The sequence below is a fragment of the Plecotus auritus genome (assembly GCF_963455305.1).
Source record: "Plecotus auritus genome assembly, chromosome: 7".
Taxonomy (NCBI): Eukaryota; Metazoa; Chordata; class Mammalia; order Chiroptera; family Vespertilionidae; genus Plecotus; species Plecotus auritus.
The window spans coordinates 129,799,461-129,820,533 of record NC_137774.1 but is presented as its reverse complement, the minus strand read 5'-3'; the positions used below and the strand labels follow the sequence as shown (position 1 = coordinate 129,820,533).

The window sequence follows — 21,073 nt, the reverse complement described above, 5'->3', positions numbered from 1 at the left end:
CTAAACACACATACACACACACACACACACACACACATACACGCGCACACACACACACACACACACCACTGTTTATTCACCTGTTGAAGGACACCAGGGTCCATTCCAGTTTTGGGGTATTACCAAAAAACTCCCATGAACATCCATATACAGATTTTTGTGTGAACTTGAGTTTTCACTTCTTTTGGATAAATGCCCAAGAGTGGAATTGCTGGGCTGTATAGTAAACATGCTTGTCATCATTTTTATGATCCCTTTGCCCTCTTGGAATGGAAGTCCTATGATACCAAGGACAGGTTCCTTTGGTTTAGTGCTATATCCCAATGTCCAGAACAGTGCTTAGCACAGAGTCGGGTGTAAGCATATGCCTGTTGGATGGCTACACCTCAGAGCCGTACAGAGATGCATTCCCATGTGCACAAGTGCTACTGCTTTTATAACTGAATGCGGTGAAATGAGTGCAGAAACTCTCCATGGCAGACATGGCACCTGTCCCCCAACCTGCCTGAGGTGTCAGTCTGAGCCCTGAGCGAAAGGGCAGTTAGGGCAAGAAGCAGAAAGGCTGAGCCGTTACAGGATGTGTGAGTCTCTAGGAAAAGCCACACAACCTTCCAATCCCAAGAAACACAACACAACCCACACTCATTAAACTGGTTCAGACTGCCCTGATATCCCTCAGTTTGTATTCATTCCTAAGCACTTGTGGCAACCTAGAATAATAAGTAAGCTCTCACAAAATATGTGTTTCATGTGTGAAAAAAAATTATTTCCTGAGGACTTGGGAAGACTTCAGGGGAGAAGGAGGTTCTACATGGGCAAATGGTGTGGAAAATAGCAGCTAACAGCAACAGGAATTTGGAAATCAATTTTAACTTCACCACAAGCTGGGAGGCCTGAGAAATTTGGATTACACACAATCATTTTTTAAAAATCTGTATTTGTGGTACCATCTCTATTCCTGGAGAGATCCTTTATAAAGTCCTAGGTGAATCAGTTCTATTAGTATAAATACACCACCTCCATGAGTATAACCTTCTGGTAAAATTTGTTTAACATATTTTTGTTCAGAGTTTGTTTTATTGACAATCAGATTTCTTTCAATAAGTAACAGGGGGGGAAAGATTGTCCAGCTGTTATTTAAATAGCAATTTTAAAATATTTTGAGTTTGTGAATATCTGAGAATTTTGTTGCAAATATCACAAAGTCTGCATGTGAATAGTGTCTCTGTGTAAGCATCCATTCCATACATCTGCCAGGAGGGTGCTCTTTGTGAGACTCTCGCAAAGGATGAAAACAGCCAAATAAAAATACCTTGGAACTCTGGATACTGAAGATAGGTTTGGGGATAATATATTTTAAAAACAGTATGTTAATATGTTCCTCTGGCCTGATTCTTTCAATCATTTAAGGGTTCTTGCTGTAAGATAATTTGCATTATAGGAAGCAAAGGCTGAATGATAAAATTCAATAGGGTTGTATGATTATACATTTAGTCTGGGATTCCATGTGTGTAGCCTAAGCTTGGTTTCTCTTTGAGTATCTCTCTGCTTACCTCCTTTAAGGCATAGTGATTCCTCACAGCATGGTTCTAGAACACTGACTCCCACCCTTGGCTGCACATTAGAATCATCTGGGGAGGTTTTAAAGCTCCTAATGCCTAGACCATACACCAGGCCAACTGAATAAAAATCTCTGGGGTGGGAGCCAGGCATCAGTATTTTTCATTGGCCCCCAGGTGACTCTAATGTGCAGCCAAGGCTGAGAACCAGCGTTCTAGAATCATTGGTATCAGATTGACTAGGGTACTTGTTAATAGTCAGAACAAGGTCCAAATTTAATTTGTTAAATTGGAATATCTATGAATGAGCAAAAGGAATATGAATATTTATCTGCACTGCCAGATGGTTTATATGTATACCAAGTTTAAGAACCTCTGCCTTATAGAGCAAGGGGGCTAACATTTACCTGCAAAAACAACAGTGAACAGGACAATTTGAAATCTCAGTCCACAGTCAGAAACCCTTTGGGGGTTGGAGATGAGTCTACTTTGCAAGTTTTCTTAGAGGTCTTTATATTTAACCCATGTAAGTTATATAGTTTGCAAGTGTCAGTTTTAACTCAAAGTAATTCCATGCAGTTTTGAAGTTAATACTTTATTAGGGCAAATTCATCCTCTAGTGGAAAAGTGAAAATAAAGAGGCCATCAAGCTAAAATTGGAAAGAGTAATTTTAAAAAATAATAAATAATTACCTATTAGAATTAAGCATGTTAAAATAGGAATTCTTATAGAAAAGCATAAAACTACAAATGGAGCTTCCTACTATTTTTTTCTAAAAAACTACTATTAAAATTATTTTAAAGAAAGGGAAATATTAAGAGCCAATAAGAATTACCAATAAATTAAGAAATATTAGTCCATTTGGCATAAGGAAGCAGGGCAAATAATTATTAATTCCAATTTTCATAAGCATGTTATTTCCAGAACATAACACAATGTAAAGTTCTCAGGGTTTGTTGAATTGAATTAAATTAAATTTTGTATGAGAAAACTGAAGCTCAGAACCATTAAGTGTTAACTGACTTTCCATCACTTGATCAAAATAGAACAGCATCAAAACCCAGGTCTAATCCAGAATTATTGCCCTAATAGCATGCTTCCTCCAGTATAATTTGGAAATGTAAGGTCATTCTTTAAGCCAGTTGACCTACAAGCTTGGTGCATGTAAGGATCATATAGATGCTTTTAACTATATCCAGGGTACTGACCAAAGATATTAATCTCATAAGGCTGAGGTGGGACCAGATTCTGTGTTTAACAAGTACCACCTCACAAATAAAACATGCAATTGCCAAATATGTAATTAATCCAATTAGCAGTGCTCTTTAAAGCAGCAAATATCATTGGCTAACACTGAGAAAAGTGAAATATGTAAGGTACAAGAATAAAATGACTCATGGCCCCAATAAGTATTTGTTAAATGTGTAAATCCATTAATCAACAGTATACCATTAAGAACAAATGGATTTACAATAGTTATTATAGTAAACAAAGAGGAAAGTTTTAGGTTAGATGTTCTTCTGGTCAACCTTCTCAGTGGGAAAGGGGGCTAGAGAGCATGTTATCTTGATCTAATGTGATAAAATGGACCACTTTCTTAAAGCAGTCCCTTTTTTCTTTCTGGGCCTCTGGGGCACCGGGAACAGCTCCTCTTCCTCAAAGGATAGGAACCGTGAAAATGTGCTCTTAAAAGGAACCAAAGGCTGTCGAGCTGTGTAGGTTGGGAAGAATGCTCAGAAGGCCTTCCTTGGTAAGACAGGCAAGAGTTCTGGGACCAAAGAAATGGTCCCTCCCTAAGGCATTAGATTTGTTACTGGCAACAAATACAATATGATTATTCTTAACAAGCCCCAAATGTGGCTGCCAACAGAAAACTGGCAGCTTAAGAATGCCTTTCAAAAGTCTAAACTCTAGACAATTTTGGTGTTTAATTCGTTCTGTAATTTACATTTTATAATTACACCCACCCACATACACACACATCTATATATACATACTACATGTTTCATATTAGTGTATGGCATTTTAAGAACATGTATAATTTGGTAATTCTATCTAAAACAATTATTACTCATTTTTAGTCTAATAAAGTTATAACCTCATGCTATTCTCATTACCACAAAAAGTATATGTAATGGCTAAAATCCAAAACTCTGACAAAAACATACTATTGAGAATACAGGACAAAGGAACTCTCATTCACTGCTGATAAGTATGCAAAGTAGCACAGCCACTATGGAAGGCAGTTTGAAATTTCTTATAAAAATAGATGTACTTTACCAATTGATCCAGCAGTAACACTCCCAGGTATTTATTCAAATGAGTGGAAAACAGGTCTAACAAAATCCTGCACCTGAATGTTTATAGCAACTTTATTCATAAATTCCCCATATGAAAGCAACTAAATGTTCCTCAAATAGGTGAACAAATAAACAAACTGTGGTACACTGTGGGAACCCCTTTCACGTCCCGCGTGGTTCAGGGTTCAGGTTCAGGGTTCAGGTTCAGGGTTCGGGTTCTGGAGAAGGCCACACACAAATGAAAAAAGACTAGAAAAGTATTAATTTGGGAATATTGGGGACCAGGCGGGAGCCCACCTCTAGTGGGAGGACTACCCACTGCTCTGGCCTTGCTATCCCTTTTATTGAGACTATGGGATACACCCAAAGCCCTTAGGCAGAAAACTCCAATAACAGAGATTTACACAGGAGAAGCAGAGGGGGCGGCTGCTTCAGCTAACAATGTTTCAACTAATCAGTTAGTGATTAGAGCAATTAAGGTTGTTGACCAACCTTCCGGGTTTCCTGTCCCCATCCTATCTAATTAAAGAGTAATATGCAAATTAACCATCACTCCTCTACACACACAAGCCATGCCCACCAGCCATGCCCACCAGCCAATCAGGAGTGAATATGCAAATAAACCCAACCAAGATGGCTACGGCCACAGAGAGCAGGGGGGAGGCTTGGGTTTCCCCGGCAATGGAAGAAGCCAAGCTTTCCGCACACCCTGGCCGGCCCAGGCCTCTGCTTAAGGCTACAAAGTTTCAATTATAGAAGATACATAAATCCCCCCAAAAATGGCTGCCACCACGGAGCAAGCAGAAGGCTTGGCTCCGCTCCAGGCTACAAAGTTTCAATTATAGAAGATAAATAAACCCCAGATACCAGGGCCTCTGCTTGGGTCACCAGGGGGCATGGCCGGCCTGCAAACCACCACAGGCCCCTTGCCTAGGCCGCCCCACACCCCAAGGGAACCCCCACCCTGATCCGAGACACCCTTCAGGGCAAACCAGCTGGCCCCCACCGGTGCACCAGGCCTCTATCCTATCTAATAAAAGAGTAATATGCAGATTGACCATCACTCCAACACACAAGATGGCTGCCCCCATGTGGTCAAAGATCCTGCCCCCATGTAGACACAAGATGGCCACCACAAGATGGCCAGCAGGGGAGGGCAGTTGGGAGGGACCAGGCCTGCAAGGGAGGGCAGTTGTGGGTGATCAGGCCAGCGGGGGAGGGCAGTTAGGAGGGACCAGGCCTGCAAGGGAGTGCAGTTGGGGGCGATGAAGCTTGCAGGGGAGGGTAGTTAGGGGTGACCAGGCCTGCAGGGGAGGGCAGTTAGGGGTGACCAGGCCTGCAGGGGAGGGCAGTTAGGAGAAAACAGGCTGGCAGGGGAGCAGTTAGGCATCAATCAGGCTGGCAGGGGAGTGGTTAGGGGGTGATCAGGCTGGCAGGCAGAAGCAGTTAGGGGCAATCAGGAAGGCAGGCAGGTGAGCAGTTGGGAGCCAGCAGTCCTGGATTGTGAGAGGGATGTCCGACTGCCCGTTTAGGCCTGATCCCACTAAAAGGGCAGTCGGACATCCTTCGAGGGGTCCCAGATTGGAGAGGGTGCAGGCTGGGCTGAGGGTCAACCCCCCCACACCCCATGCACGAATTTCGTGCACCGGGCGTCTAGTTTTTTTCTATAAGTGAGACAATGATTGGTTTCCGGCAGTATACCCATAAAATGAAATATTATGCAGTGGTGTTTTATTAAAAGATATCAGGTCATAAAAAGACATGGAAGAACCTTAAATGCCATTGCTGAGTGAAAATGTTAGTCTTAAAAGTCTATATACTATATGATTCCAACTACATGCTATAGTATTCCAACTATGTGACATTTTAGAAAAGACAAACTATAGAAATAGTAAAAATAATAATAATAATAATCAGTGGTTGCTCAGGGATGAGAGAAGGGATGAAAAGGTGGAGCATTTAGGTCAGTGAAACTATTCTGTATGAAGCTAGGGTGGATACATTGTATTTTTAAAAAACCAAATAACTCTAAAATATAAATAGTAAACCAAAATATTGAGTAATAATGTATTAACATTATTTTATCAATTATAAAAATATAGCATATTAGTACAAGATGTTAATAATAGGGGAAACTATGTAGGAGGAGAGATATATGGTAATGCTCTGTTCAATATTTCTATAAACCAAAAATTGTTCTAAAAATGAACATTTACTATTTTTTAAAAGCATATACTAGTATAGGTAATATCAATGCTGGCACTAAAACCTTTTTTCCTAATTTGCAACATATTGACAAGTTAATCATTAAAGTATACATATTAAACTATGTATTTGTCATGTCCGTGTCATGAAACCTAAAATTTTTTAACTTAGCTACATTCCCAAAGATATTTAATTCACATTCTGTCATATAGAACTAAATTAAATAGTTCCCCCATATGTGGATGTCTGAAGAATTTTAAAAATTCTTTTCCATAATGAATGTCATATTCTAGTGGTATATCTCTCATTTTCATTGATTTTCAATAACGTTTTGATTTGCAAAAACCAAACTAAATATTTTGCCTATAATTACTATTCCGTAACTGAATGCAAAGTTGCTACCTTAATTTATGAGATGATTACTTTTAGCTACTGAGAGTCTTGGGCAGTATTTCTCAAACTTCAATATGCTTGGGGGTTTACTGGGGATCATTCTAGTTGGTTTAAGGTGGCACCTGTCAACGTGCATTCCTAACAAGTTTCCAGGCATTGCTGATGCATAACCACACGTTGAGTATCAAGGTTTTAGAACATATCTGGGCCATAAAACTATTACCACTGGGGGGAAAACCCAAATGCCTACCAGTTCTTGCAAGGGATTAAAAGAGCTGCTTCGGCTTTCTCCTACCTGGAAAAGCTCTCAGGGTTCCCAGGACTTTTAAATCCTTTCAATTTCATCTATAAAGAGGAGGGCTTGATAACCTTTATACAGTAAGCAAGCTACCCATTTTGTCAGAATACTCTCCTAGCTGGTGTGAAACAAAGATAAACTATTTCTAATTCAATTCCTCAACTTATATTTCTTCAATTGCAGAAAGGTCAAGTGATTAGCTCAAGGTCACTTTATCCAATCATTGTAAAGGTCAGGTGTCAAGTCCAGGTCTCTGATTCCAAAACCAGTTTTTCCCCTTCATTCTCTGTTGCTTCTAATAGTGATGTACTTCAGAGAATAGGGATCAACTTGTTTAGACCACAAAATCTCAGTTCTGAACTGAATAGCAAAGCCTAGGGCTTTCCATTGAAATTCCTAACATGAGTTTAAGGTCGGTGGGAGACCAGCTGCTGTGGGGCGTTTCTTTGTGCTTCACAATAAGCCTTGAAATTCAACATTTTATGTGGATTAATGAGCTTATTTGAGTATGGTGTAATCTATGAGAGAAAGATGTGGATATGCTACTGTAGAGAATGGGGACAACAATGATTGGTTCTATTTCTCCACACATGATGGTTCTTTTGAAAGGGCTCCCATCCAGCCAACGTGTGGGAGGCAGAGGCAGGTGGACACCCCCCCCCACCTGTGTGTGTCACTCAGGATGTTTTGATGTCTCCCACGGGACTTCCAGGCTATGACGATAACTGGAAATAAAACATTTCTTCACAACAGGAAGAAAACAAAGCCCAGAGGTGTGAAAAACGCTTTGTGTTGTTGTACAGATATGAGTTGGAACTTAGATTTGGAGTTTCCCAACATTTGCTTTAAGGGCCAGCCCCAACTTCTCATTGACATCAGTAGTTTAGGGTGAAGTGGCTAATAAATATGAAATATTTAAGTGACATTAGGATCTACAGGTGCCTTCCAGATACTGCCTTTTTAAGGATTCCTAACAGTTAAGAATGTGCCTCTGTATACTTTTACCCTCTCTCTCCTGAGGTCCTGCAGCACAGAAAAGAGGAAGTTGGGCGGATATGACCTTGGGTGCAATTCCTACCTCTGAGCACTGTTCTAATTTAAGGGGGGCGGGGGGGGGGCAGGATCTGTAGGTGTGTGTGCTGTATGCAGGCAGCTCTGAATTAAGGAGCTCAAGTTGGGTAGCCTGACTGTCTCCTTCTGGCCACTGCTCTGACACACCGTGTAGTTTTGTCAATAAGTGAGTTAGGAATATTATCTTCATGGGATTGAGTAAATATCAACTAAATGAAAGGTGACCAGGATTCTAGGCTCCCAGCTCTGTCTTTCTGGGGATGTGTTGAGGGATTCATGTGTGGAGGCTGAGCAATGATGCCACCATAGGGGAGAATCAGCCTCAGCAAGTCAGGACCCAGGCTGAGAAAAACAGTAGCTCTCAGTTCCTCTTCGGTGATCTGAGCTCAGAGACAATTACAAATGCCGGCTGTAAGGAGCACAAAAGCCCCTTGTCCTCTCACAGGCTTCACAGCAATTCCACAAACTCCCAGGGATGGCAAGTCTTCAGAAAAATATAGAATGCCCCCAAAGTCTCAGAGCCAGGAGACACACTATATTTTTTACTGGTGGTTGGAAATCTGGCTCTGACTGACACACCCAGCTCGGGCTTATGCATTCCTAACACCAAGGTCTTAATGACTACTATTCAGGGCTCCTGTCTCCACGAGTCCCGCCATGTGCCATGCATCCCCCTGTTCTCCTCCCTCTGACCAACATCCTATCCCCCATGAAGACTCGGCTCACAGGCTGCAGCCTCGGTAAGAGCCTCCCTTACAGGCCAGTGTGGCCGCCCTGCTTGCTGAACTCCTGCAGCAGTTAATGGCCTATGCCGCTCATTTGGCATTTAAGTTGAGCTTCACTTCTGAGAAGAAATCATCACAAGTGGGTATATTTTGTTTAACTTCCCAGGATAAATAAGAATGGGGATAAAGGAGAAAAGTGCAAATACCACACTTGTTGAACTTTCAAAGATTTTCATGCAAAAATGTCAACATGTTAAGAAGGAGGAACTGGCTTATAGGTAGGGCAGGGGGAAGGAGGGGGTTTTACTTCCTGGGTTTCATCTCTGAACCTAGTCCACAAAATTATATTTTGAAAGCTTGAAGAATGTAGCTTCAGGATAAGTATAAAAGAAAGAGACAGGTATCCATTTAATATAAAGAGCAACATTTTGCAAGTGTGGCTGAACAATAATGAAAAGGACAACAAAAGACTGACAGCCCCCATGCCACAGAGGGGACGGAACACAGTCTAGGAGTCCTTGCCTGGGAAGGTGGTGTATTCAGTGTGCAAGAAGCAGCCTTAGCCAACTGCCAGGGCTCTTTGCTGCTCGGAGATTCTATTATTCCACTCCAAACGAAAATGATAATGACCTGTATACTTTGCAATCAATAACAATAAAAGCACAATGGCCATGGATAACTTACTGTGCTGACAGTGAATCCCATTAAATCCTCGGGGACATTTACAAACATAGCCTATGAATGTGTCCCCGCGATACGCTTCACTTATTTCACAGGTTCCTCCATTATGGCATGGATTAGGAATGCAGGGACCTGAAAGACAGAAAAAAAAAAATATTGCTGCATGATGCATATGCTCTAAAGTAGACATTAGGTCAACATTATACAGTTAACTGTCTTATAGAGAAGTGTTTTGAATATTAATGGTATAGCAAAATATATGAGTTGTGTGGGCTATGGAGATCAATGGGCTTGTGTCCTGGTTGAACCACTCCCTAGCCATGTGGTCTTGAAGGATTTATTTAACCTCTCTTAGCCTCAATATCACCTCCTATTAAAAGGTGATACTTATAGAATCTACCTCAAAGAGTAATGATACAGGTTTTTTAAAATCATACATATAAAATACTCAGAGCAGTGTCTGACACACATACTAAGCATGCAAAAATTAGCACTAAGTGTAGGTTTTAAGGTCTCAGAATTGTAACATACCTTTTTCATGTTTACAAACTAATACTGGATGGCATTTCCTGCAGCTATGAATACTGAAGAGCTCTGTACCCTGCCGGTGAGAGAATAAACTTGCAAATGACTGTAACCATATAGGCCAAGTGATGTGGATATAGCAGGCTGCAATACTTTATAGATTATTTATTGAGAGCTGGTGGTGGGGCATACCTCTTGAGAATCATACGTCTTGCCAATCTATAAGAAGTAGCTCATCAAAAGTTACAAATATAGAGAAAGGGTAATAGTCAATTATAAGCTTTAAGAAAGTGACTTCACTCCAGTGACTGGTACCTGTGACAGCCAATACAATGTGGTATTCAGTCTCTCCTGGAGAGAACCGTGCCAGCACTGTGGGGGGTAGAGCTGGGCCAGTCTACCCAGACCTGGACCTGCCTGATGCACCTTCTTTATTCCGGGTGCTCCTTTGCTATGGCTGAGGTTTTTCTCAAATGTCATGACAAACTAAGGGTTTTTCTATACAATCCGCCGCCTTCCTTTTAGCCTTCAGAGGTAACAGGCTTGCGACACAGTATGAGGTTCATCCTACTTACTTCTGCTTCCTCTCCCCTTTTGGTCATCACAACCATCTCCCAATGAATCTTTGGCACCTTTAATTGTGCGTAGTTGGCTTTTTAGAAGATGCTAATTGACTCAGGGAGATTCCAGAATGGAGATTCTGAAGAAGGGAAAAGACAAGTGGAAGAAAGAAAAAGCTTATCCAAAGTGATGAAGAAAGGCCAAGGGAAACATAGTATACTTTAATTTTGTTTTTTGTTTGTTTGTTTTAATTGGAGAGAGTAAAATACTTGTGTAAGTGAAAGAGAAATCGCTGAAGAGAAAGTTAGGATATATATATCAGAAAAAGAAAGCAGGAGTAACCCAGTGTCTGATTATGCATGAAGGGTGAATTCCAGAGTGCTGGTGGATATCAGTCAAGAGCAAATAGTTTCAGCACAGACTAGAGTGAAGGCAAAAGGGTTTGGCACAAGAATAGTGATAACTTGAGACAACCGGTAGGAGCTTCATAGGCAAGGCTGTTGGAAGTGTGCAATAGTGAATGGTACTCAAGCAAGGGTCAAGGCCGCTGAAGGCTTACGGAGAGAAGGGGAAAGTTACCGTCATCACTTTGAGCAGGGGGACAGGACATCAACAACAGGAACCACTTAGGGGTTGGGCAATGTCATCTTGCACCGAGGCAAGACTTTCTAACTCTACTTCTTTCTCCAGCAGCTGTCTTTGAAACTTGGTGTTTTTCAGTTTAAAAGTTTGTGAAATTTAGTGGTTAAAGGACCGAATAAAGATATGCATGAAATAGGAAGCAACGTGGCAGCTCTATAGTGGCTGGATCTTTACTTCTTGATAGGGCTGGCTTTATAGAGTGAAAAGAAATCAATGTATCTGTGATCTTTCTCCAGATTTCTCAATACCAACACATTTTCTGAAGTGGGCAGTTGTGTACAGTGAAGTACATGTCAATTAAACAAACCAATGCCAGCCCATGAGGAAATGCATCGCCAATGATTGAGATGGGAGGAAGGTGCATTACCAATCATCAGTTTGTGGCAATTTGAATCGTTTCTTCTGTTACTAAGAGATACCAATCATGCTCCAGAACATATCTCTCCTCTTCTTTCTCAGTTTCTACTTGTTTTGTCCTTTCAAATGAATTAACATTTGATGATGCCTTATATATAATTCACAAATTTATTTTCACATAAATCATCTCACTGATTCTGCACAGTAACTTGATGAGGTAGTTGTCATTACCATTCTCTTTTGCATTTTAAAAAAGTGAAGGTCAGAAAGATTAGATAATGTTTCTCAAATAAACATCTATAAGTGATACATTTAGGTCGCAAACTAAGAATGTGTGATTCTAAAAGAGACCCTTCCTTAGAGAATCAACTAATTAGGGAAAAGAGAATAAAAATGTTATTAGAGCCCTGACCAGTTTGGCTCAGTGGATAGAGCATCGGCCTACGGACTGAGGGGTCCCAGGTTCAATTCTAGTCAAGGGCATGTGCCTTGGTTGCGGGCACATCCCCAGTGGGCGGTGTGCAGGAGGCAGCTGATCGATGTTTCTCTCTCATTGATGTTTCTAACTCTCTATTCCTCTCCCTTCCTCTCTGTAAAAAAAAAAACAACACAATAAGATAAAAAAATAAAAAATATTCACCATTTCACTTCAAAATAAGAAAAAAAATAGATGATGTAGAACTATTTTATTAACTGGAAACATAACGGCTAAACTAAATATAAATCTAAATAATTATAGCCAAAGAATCACATAGTTTCAAACAAATAAGGAGCCTCAGAGATACCTACTCCCATCTTTCCATTTTTGCCAATGAGAAAACAAAACCTAATCAGAATTCAGTGATTTCCCTCCCCCCAAAAAGGGCAGTTAATACGAGGAAAACTGGGTTTAAGGAATTGAATCTCAGAGGAAAAAAGTTATTAAAACCAAAAATGATTAAGCTATTCCCGACCCCTCAAGAGAGTGATGCAATTTATATGAGAAAGAAAATAAATATTTTCCATGTTGCCTTCCACAGAGTTGGTGGGATGAGGGAAGGAAAAAAACAAAACCAAAAACAAAACCCACACACAACCACCCCTCTCAAAAAACAACAAAAGAACCAGTAAGGCCTCTGCCAGTCCTGGGGAACAGTTAAAGCTGTGCCTCCAAGGCCCGTGGCTGATGGAAGTCACTTGGCAGAAGGGCAAATATGATCCTGGGAGAGAGGATCCTCTTTACTCAAGCCTGCTGCCTCTGTGGGAAAGCAGAAGGTAGCTGGGAGCTGCGGATGAGTTAGTGGGCCTGGACAACGAGGGAAGAGCATAGGAGTGAGCGGGGAAGTCCAGGAGCCAAGACCCCAGAGGCAGAGCTGGACAGAGACTTCAGAAGAGAGGGGGTCCACAGTGAGTTGTGAGGTGTAATATGGCAGGAAAAGTAGCTAGTACACAATTGTGATGCCTACAATTCAAGCTGACATGGTCTGCACAGCTCTTATGTGAACTCTCTCTGCTGGAGTATCCAGATAGGCACTCAAATCCGCCAGACACAGACCTGTGTGTGGTGTTTGGGGAAACCAAGCGGGGGAGGGGTGTGCTGTTCCTCTGGCTCACCCTGGCAGAAGGGAACAAGTGTTACAGCATATGATGCCAAGGGAGGCAAGAATTCATCGGGTACAGGAGCCTGAAGACAGAGCTGACAGAGGTGTTTAAAGTCCTAGACACTCTAGATATTTCCTGAGGGCAAAGGTGAAGCCTGCCCAGCAATCTGGGCACTGCCTCTGGGATCCCCAAAAAAACATGAATTAGAGAGTTGGAGCTCATTTTATTTACACCCCAAAGGACATCATGATTTCAGCTGACATCTGGGTCTCAGAGAAAGATTACCTATTACAGAGGTTGTGACTGCTGTATTTCTCCTATCCCAAGAAATTCAGTGATTTTCATTAAAAGGTGAGGATGAGGGAAGGCAAATGGGAAAAGGATTTAATGATTTAATGTCTGGAGTGCCTTGTATGCTAGGCAACATGAAATAGATATCTTATATATATATATTTGTTTTAGAGAAAAGAAAACAGCCTTGCTCAGGAGGTTAAGTAACATGTCTAACTGGAAAATCCAAGTTTTAACACAATCTGCCTGACTGCAAATCTACATCCTTTCCAATGAAGCCACACTTCCTGCCATGTTGAAAATCTGAGTATTTATTTATATGTTAGTCTTGACAGATGCACAGAATCAACATGAATTCACTAAACACATTCCTATAAATAATGCAGGCCTCTAAAGCCTTCCTAAATGGAACTGTTTCAGAGTATTTCCAGCAAAGGGTCAGGGCGTATTATATATTATGAATACAGATAGGCTCTGCTATGCTAACAGGACTCTAGTTCAGCTATGTTTGAAAACAATTGTCAAAAGTATTTCCCAGTACTATTTTGTAATAATGTATTTTATATACTTAGATTGTTGCTTATACCTTGAAAATAAGAAATAAATGGGCCCTGCCCAACATGCAGGCTATGTTTTTTTTGTTGTTGTTGTTGTTATTGTTTTTGTCCCTAATCATTTTATAGTGGACCAATATTATATTTCTTGTATATACTCTTTTGCTGTATTCAGGATAGAGTGTCAAAATGAGTGGTTTGCATGTTGCTTTTTCCCATTAGACCATAATTCTCTGTAGGTAAGAGTCATGGTCAGCACATAGTAGGTACGTGATATATGTTGAATAAGCAAAGGTAAGGCAATAAAGAATTATAGCCACTAATCAGAATGCAGGTTACTACATAACATATGTAGCTCAAAGTCTCAACTCACAAAATTTACTTGGTAGACAGAGTTTTATTTTTGAGGCTAAATGGAAACTTTTAAAACATATAACAGTTTTCACGTTTCTTTCTCCAAGTGGTAAGTGGGCTAATCATATGAGAATTACAGATCCTAGGAAACTCTTATTTGTTTTCGTGTTTTCCCCATTCAATAGTCATCTTGCTTTTGATACTGAAAGTATTACTTTAAGGTCTTGGTTCACTAATAAATACTAATCATCACCTATAGCATGTACTGTTGCATGTACTATGAGGACAGTAGAGAAACTGACCCTGATCCTGTTGGACAAAGACGTTGTTTTTTTATTCTTTCTAATTTCTGGTTAAATATAATTTATTCATTAGGCATCTATTATGGCTGAGCACTCGGCTAGTAAATTGTGAAAAATAATGTAAATGGAATGAAATTGTTAGCAGCTGGAAGAGTAAGCTCACAACGCAAGAAAATATTTAGTTGTTCAGTTTATGTACCTCATTTTTAAAGGTAATTTAAATGGCTATCCTTTACTGTGAATATGCTATGCTCAGAATTAATATGTATTTTTTGCTTATGTAATGGCTTCTGGAAATTTAGTTCTAGAATTTCCTTAGTTACAGGGTATTAGCAAATGTTTGTAATATGGCTACCTACATTCTTAACTTTTGTGACTAAAACTTTGCTGTATTTGGGGCAGCACATGTCTTTTCTATAACATGTCAAATAATTTAATAGCAGAGCAACATTTAAAAAACAGGTTTTATCCAACCACTCAGAGCTTGTAGAAACAAGGGCAATCTCAAATGCTTTCCATTTCAAAAATCTCTTTTTAAAAGTCTGTGGTTTTTTGTTTTTTTTTTGGTGTTTCAGTTATACAAAAGAAGTGTGTTGATCACGAGTTTCAGTTCTAATTAGTATTCATAAAAGTCCAATTATCTGATTAGACAACAACACTTGGTAATATCACTCTTAACAGTGAAAGTATAAGTGGACTTTCAAGATACAAGAGGCTTCAGGGAGTTTTAAAATCGATAATGCTGTAATACTTTTGTAGGTAATCTTTAAGTAGCTCCTCACACAATGGGGACAGCATGTGATCAATATTAATGAACAACTGAATTCGACAGCATGCTTTCTAGGCATTTTTATGCAAGCTCATATAAGTATGTCAACAAGATGAATTGCTCACAAAAGCAATAGATCTATATGGTTTGCTCCTTTTCTTCATCCCTTCTCACAATTCCAAAAGTAGAGAATTGAAGTTATTCCCATATGTATAACATGGTTAGCTTTTCACATATTTAGAGACTGTGCCCCAAATCATGAATTCTTTATAGTGTGTACACAGATTATTAGGAAGTAAATAGGTTAAGACTCTCCTGTGATTATGTGTACACAGACTTGGTCAATTTTACAAATTATGCCCCAAAACATTGGTTTTAGATATTAAAAATGAATGCACATTATACAATAGCATGCCAATGAGGGAATAGCATAATTTGGCTAATTGTTCTAGCAGTACAATTAAATAGAAATAGTTATGAACCAAAAATTCACTCCAAATATTGTTCTTAAAGTTACATTCAAGTTCTTATTTTATAGTTTGGTTTTGCATTTAATAAGTTTTACACAGTTTGGCTGTTTCCATTTTGAACCATTGCCATTCAAATTTAAAACCAGTTGGAAACGAAGGAATTATTTTAGGAACATTCATATGATTCATGCTCTCAAAGCAGGCTTTACACTAGTCCTTCCTCTTCCTCCTTCTCCTCCCTATTCCTCCTTCTCCCTTTAAAATGAAAAGGGCAAATTAAGCCATTTGAGGGGGAAAAGTGTTTATGGGTATTTAATATATATATATATATATATATATATATATATATATATATATATATATATATATTAAAAGCATAATATGTGAATTAGACCGGGCAGCCGGACAACCTTCTTGACTAAGCTGCAGCTGCAAGGGCCCAGCCCCTTGCATGAATTTCATGCATTGTGCCTCTAGGAGAGAGAGAGAGAGAGAGAGAGAGAGAGAGAGAGAGAGGTAAACTATAAATAAATTAAAATATTTAAATTTTAGGAACCACCAAATTTGACAAATTGTTCTTTGAATGTAAAAATATTTGAAAAGATTATTAAAATTGAAACCTGGAGCTAAACAGATTTTTTAAAGACCTACCCATGAACTTTCTCTTCCAGAGTTAAGACCAAACTCTGTACAGCTGTCTACAGGAAGGCACCGAGGTGACTAGTGCTAAAAGGTGTTTTATATAGAGTACCTGTATTTGTTTCCCAGGTCTGCTCTAATAAATTACCACAAACGTGGTGGTTTAAAACAACCAAAATTTATTCTCTCACAGCTCTGGAAGCTAAAAGTCTGAAATCAAGGCATCATGAGGGCCACACCCTTCTGAAGGCTCTAAGGAGAAATCTTCCCTGTCTCTTTAAGCTTCTGATAGTTCCTAGCAATCTGAGGCTTGTAACAGCATAACTCCAATCTCTACTTCCATCCTCACATCTTCTTACCTGTATTTTTCCTTTTCTTGTAAGTAAACCAGCCATTGTATTTAAGGCTCACCCTTACCCACAGTGATTTCATCTCAGGATCTTTATTTCCCTCTGGAAAACCCTCAGGACTGGCTGAATTGTGTTCCCCCTAAACTCATATGTTGAAGCCCTAACCCCCAGTTTCTCAGAATGTGACTGTATTCAGAGATAGGATACTTAAAGAGATAAAGTAATGAGGCCAAAAGAATGAGCCTTAATGCAATCCAATGTCTCCTATAAGATGAAGGAATTTGGATACAACAAAAGAGACAGTAGTAATGTGCATGCATAAGAAAAGGCCCTTTGAGGTCAAAACAAAAAGTTGCTATCTATAACCCAACAAGAAAGGCCTCAGGAGAAACCACCTGCCAACACCTTGATCTTACACTTCGAGAACTATGAGCAAATATCTGTCTGTTGTTTAAGCCACCAGGCTGTGGTGTTTTGTTACGGCAGCCTCAGCAAACTAATACTTATTTCCAAATAGGATCCCATTCTGAGATTCCTTGTAGACATGAATTTTGGAGAGGTTCTATTTAACCGACTATAGTCCCCAGGTAGTTGTTTTCTTATAGCAATGGAGTTCAAGGAAAACAAAGCCCTCATTTATTGTTAGTGTTGACTGACAAAGCACTCCTTTGTATCAACAATTAACATCTTAGCTAAAACTAATTTCACTTGCCTCTTATTACAGAGAGTGGTAAATATATTTTGAAGGTTTTGGAGATCAGAGAGCAGTTTAATTTTGAAACAGTGCCTAGGAAGAGTCCCGAGATGCCTTCTTAGGTGGCACCCAGGACGATCTGCACAGCAAGATAGAGGGAACTAGTGAAGAAAGAATATAGATGTCTTGGGGTTGATCTTTATTCGCTTAAAACTTTTGTTTAGAGTAGGGCTTGCCAATGGCAGTGTTTTTGATGTAGTCAGCCAACATTCTGAACTTGTAAGTCTTTATATAATTTCTATGTATACATGTAATCATTTCAGTCACAATAAATGGTATGTTTTCTTTACCAAATAAGTAATTGTATTATTAAACACTAGTAGAACTTTAAAAATAGCAAAAGGACCTATTATTTTACAAAGTGACAAGTATTGCTACAGCTGCATCTTATCATGGAGCACAGTCTCCCATTCTCTGCCATGTCTATTCATCTCGCACATCACCACAAAACAAACTTCCTAAACCACCGTGTGCACAATGGAGATGTTCAGCTCTGAATGTCTTATTATCCAAATAGCAATCTGTCTCATGACTCTGCATATACATTTTTAATCCTCCAAAACATGCTGGGTATTTTGGGGTACCTTTTAGCTAGCCAATATTTGCTGACTGATTGATTGTGGGATATTATTGTTAACAGAGCAATAGGTGGTGAACACAAAACAAAAGACAATCTTGCCCTTTGATTTTTTTTTCCTAAGGCAAAGGAAACTAAATCTGACATAATGTGCCAATGAATATTAAGGATAGCATTAGAGGCCTGTGGAAATTAATAAATGCCATATGATGTTGAGTAATTAATTATTATTTCAGTCACAATAAATGGTATGTTTAGTAATTAGTAATGTAAGGCCCACATTCATCTTGAAAGCTTGGGCCAATGGGCTAAACACTCACAAAATTTAAGAGAAACATGAATATCAAAAGTACAAGCTATCATGGTAATCGGCGTCATACCTTTATTTTTGCAGATGGTCACTAAAGTAAGAGTAATGATTTCCCTGTGAAAATTCCTGAGAAACGTCAGAAACCATGAATACAACCCAAGCTAAATGATAAAGCTGACATTCAATAATTTTTTTGTCAATCTAAGAAAAAATCTCTTTCTGCCTCTGGTAATTATAGAAAACCAACTCTGGTTACCTGTATAACTATTTATCTCTAACTCCTTAAAAAGCCCTCCTTAATCAGAGAGGTGTTTGCAAACAGAACTCTCTGCAAATCACTTGTTTAAGAAGTGCAACAGTCAGAACTCTCATGCCATGGGTGTCAAAATGCTATGTAAGCTTGAGAATACACATCAGCAGGTGGTACAAAGTAATAGGATATTCAAGCTTAGTACCATGGATTGTTTCCTCTTCTACCTATCAATAGGATGGGGCATAGATGAAAGACAGATCAGAGACCAGTGCTTTCTATGTATATTATAATAAGCAAGTGTCTGAGCCTAAGTTTCAGGAGCAACAAGCAATTTTACTGTTTCCCATGGTGTCTCTTAACAGCTACAGAATTTGCATGTTCTTCATCAGTCTCTCTCTGACAGTTCTTCACCTTTTTCAGGCTCCCACTGAACTTGCCTCTTTTGTTCCCTGATGAGATCATACACTCTGTGTGCACAGGAACCCCTCCTCCTTATATTTTTGTACCCCTATAGACCAGGATGAATTACAGTGTTAGATACTTTGATGTTACTATGTATTATTAATTGTAGGAATATCAGCATATAATCCAAAAAACTAATCATAGTATATAACAAAAACCTGAAGTTTATGCTTCCAATCTGTAGCCTTTCTAATCCGCACATAGCGGGTTTCATTGATCCAATTTTAAGCCTGGGGCAAGTCCAATGTTCTTTGCTGAATAGTCTGGCAATTTGTAAAATAGTAGATTGGGGGTAAACTTATAATTACCAATAGGTATTAAAAGTAAGTGCACTATTTCTACAAAACTACAGCTCTTTCTCTTGAAGTTTAGAGTAGTGGTTTTGATTCCGAAGGCAGTGACAGAAGGTGGGGGAGAGGTTTGCTATTTTTAGTTTTGGATCTGCCCTCTGTGCCTGCCATCTCAATCACGGAGCAGTGATGTCCCTCTTGTTCCAGCTGTGCTCAGATGGCAAGAGTGCCGACCCAGACTTCACAGCTGAGAACAGGGAAGCACAGCTGGACAGCCCAGTTACTGTTTAGATTACCCACTCAGATCTCGCATGTGGCTTCTTTGTGGCAGACTTGAGAAAGCATAAAACAAAGCAGGCATGGATTCTGGCCAGCTGGCCATCTGTTCCCTCACCCACTGTGATAATTCAGTCATGTAGAATTTTGTTAAGTGAGCATTAAGTAATGACCATGTCAAACAGAGTACATAATGAATGCTTCTTAATCACTGATGAAAGCTTAGGGGATACTTGCCTGAACACAGAACAGGTCACCAAGACAAACCAATAATTTTTAAAAAAGAAGAAAAATGAAGTAGATGTGAAAGAGCAACAATTGATTTCTTTTTCATTTTTACTTTTGATCATTTTCATCTATGTCAAATAGAAAACGTAGGTCTCTAAGGAAGCTAGGTAATATCATGGTTTCTACTATCCCATTATGCACGTATCAATTTATATTGACAAAGTAAGAAATAACTTTAAAACTATGTAAATGGGTGAGGGGCTTTATCATCTTGACCTGAATCAAAACACTTAAGATTATAGCCATTATCATCAAGCTTTTCTAAATAATTCCCCAGAATAACACTAAGTAGTCACAGATTGCTCAAAATACTGTGTTTTGTTTTTTTAAAGATCAGTTGAATTATCCTATTCTATGAAAGCAGCAGGTTTTCCATCATAAACAATAAATAATTGCTAAACTTTTTAGTCCCCTAAGTGGATATGTAATGATATACTCAATAAACTATATTATTGGGACCATCTTCTACAGCCTGGAATTCCAAAGTTCATAAATTTGGACTAATCTTATATGGCCAATGTTACTTCCACTGTTTACAAAAATAAACCAAAATGGTTCATCTGAAAAGTTATAATTATTCAACCTAAAGAAGAAAATTTCTATTCCTAGGATTCTACTCATAAGGTTCCCCTTTGCAGGATGCCTTTCTTAACCCCACTGTCTCTTCCAAATCTCCCTTCCTTCCAAGACTACCTCAAGTTTCATATCCTCTATTAATTCTTCCCTATCATTTGTTCTTATTTCCTTCAACAACTTCTTATGTTCTCTATCACAGTCACTGCTCATTCATTCATTCATTCACTCAACACAATCATTCATTTCACATCTCAAGCTCCTATTCCAGACACAGTGGTAAGTATACTAGAGTTATAATAGTAAGCAAAGCAGATATGCTTTCCGCTATCATGTAACTTCAGTCACATAACTTTAGTCAAGTGGAAGGACTGACAACAAGCAAATAATCACATACAGAAATGCAACTGTTTAATGAATCATGTATCCTGAGAACCTATTGAGAGGAGGTTCCATAAGAAAATTATGTGTAAGCTAGGAGCTAAAAACCAGGAAGAGCTAAGGTAAAAAGTAAATGAGTTTTATACTCATAGGTCTGTGGAAAGAAAATCAGGACAAGAAACAAGGATCTTCATGAAAAACAGCAAAGCTGGAGAAGATAGCAAGGACAGAGATGGACTGGTACCAGAACTGGCAGACTGTCACAGGTCGTGGCAAAGAAA

General features: G+C 39.2%; 1 protein-coding gene across 2 annotated transcripts in view; it reads right to left on the bottom strand.

Moving 5' to 3' along the window:
* Window positions 1-21,073, bottom strand: part of EDIL3 (EGF like repeats and discoidin domains 3) — a 397,106-nt gene that overhangs the window by 210,245 nt on the left and 165,788 nt on the right. For both annotated transcript variants that reach the window (XM_080682026.1, XM_080682025.1), the window contains one exon: window positions 9,237-9,365. In XM_080682026.1, coding sequence (XP_080538152.1) covers window positions 9,237-9,365 — 129 coding nt within the window. The remainder of the gene's footprint in view (window positions 1-9,236; window positions 9,366-21,073) is intronic.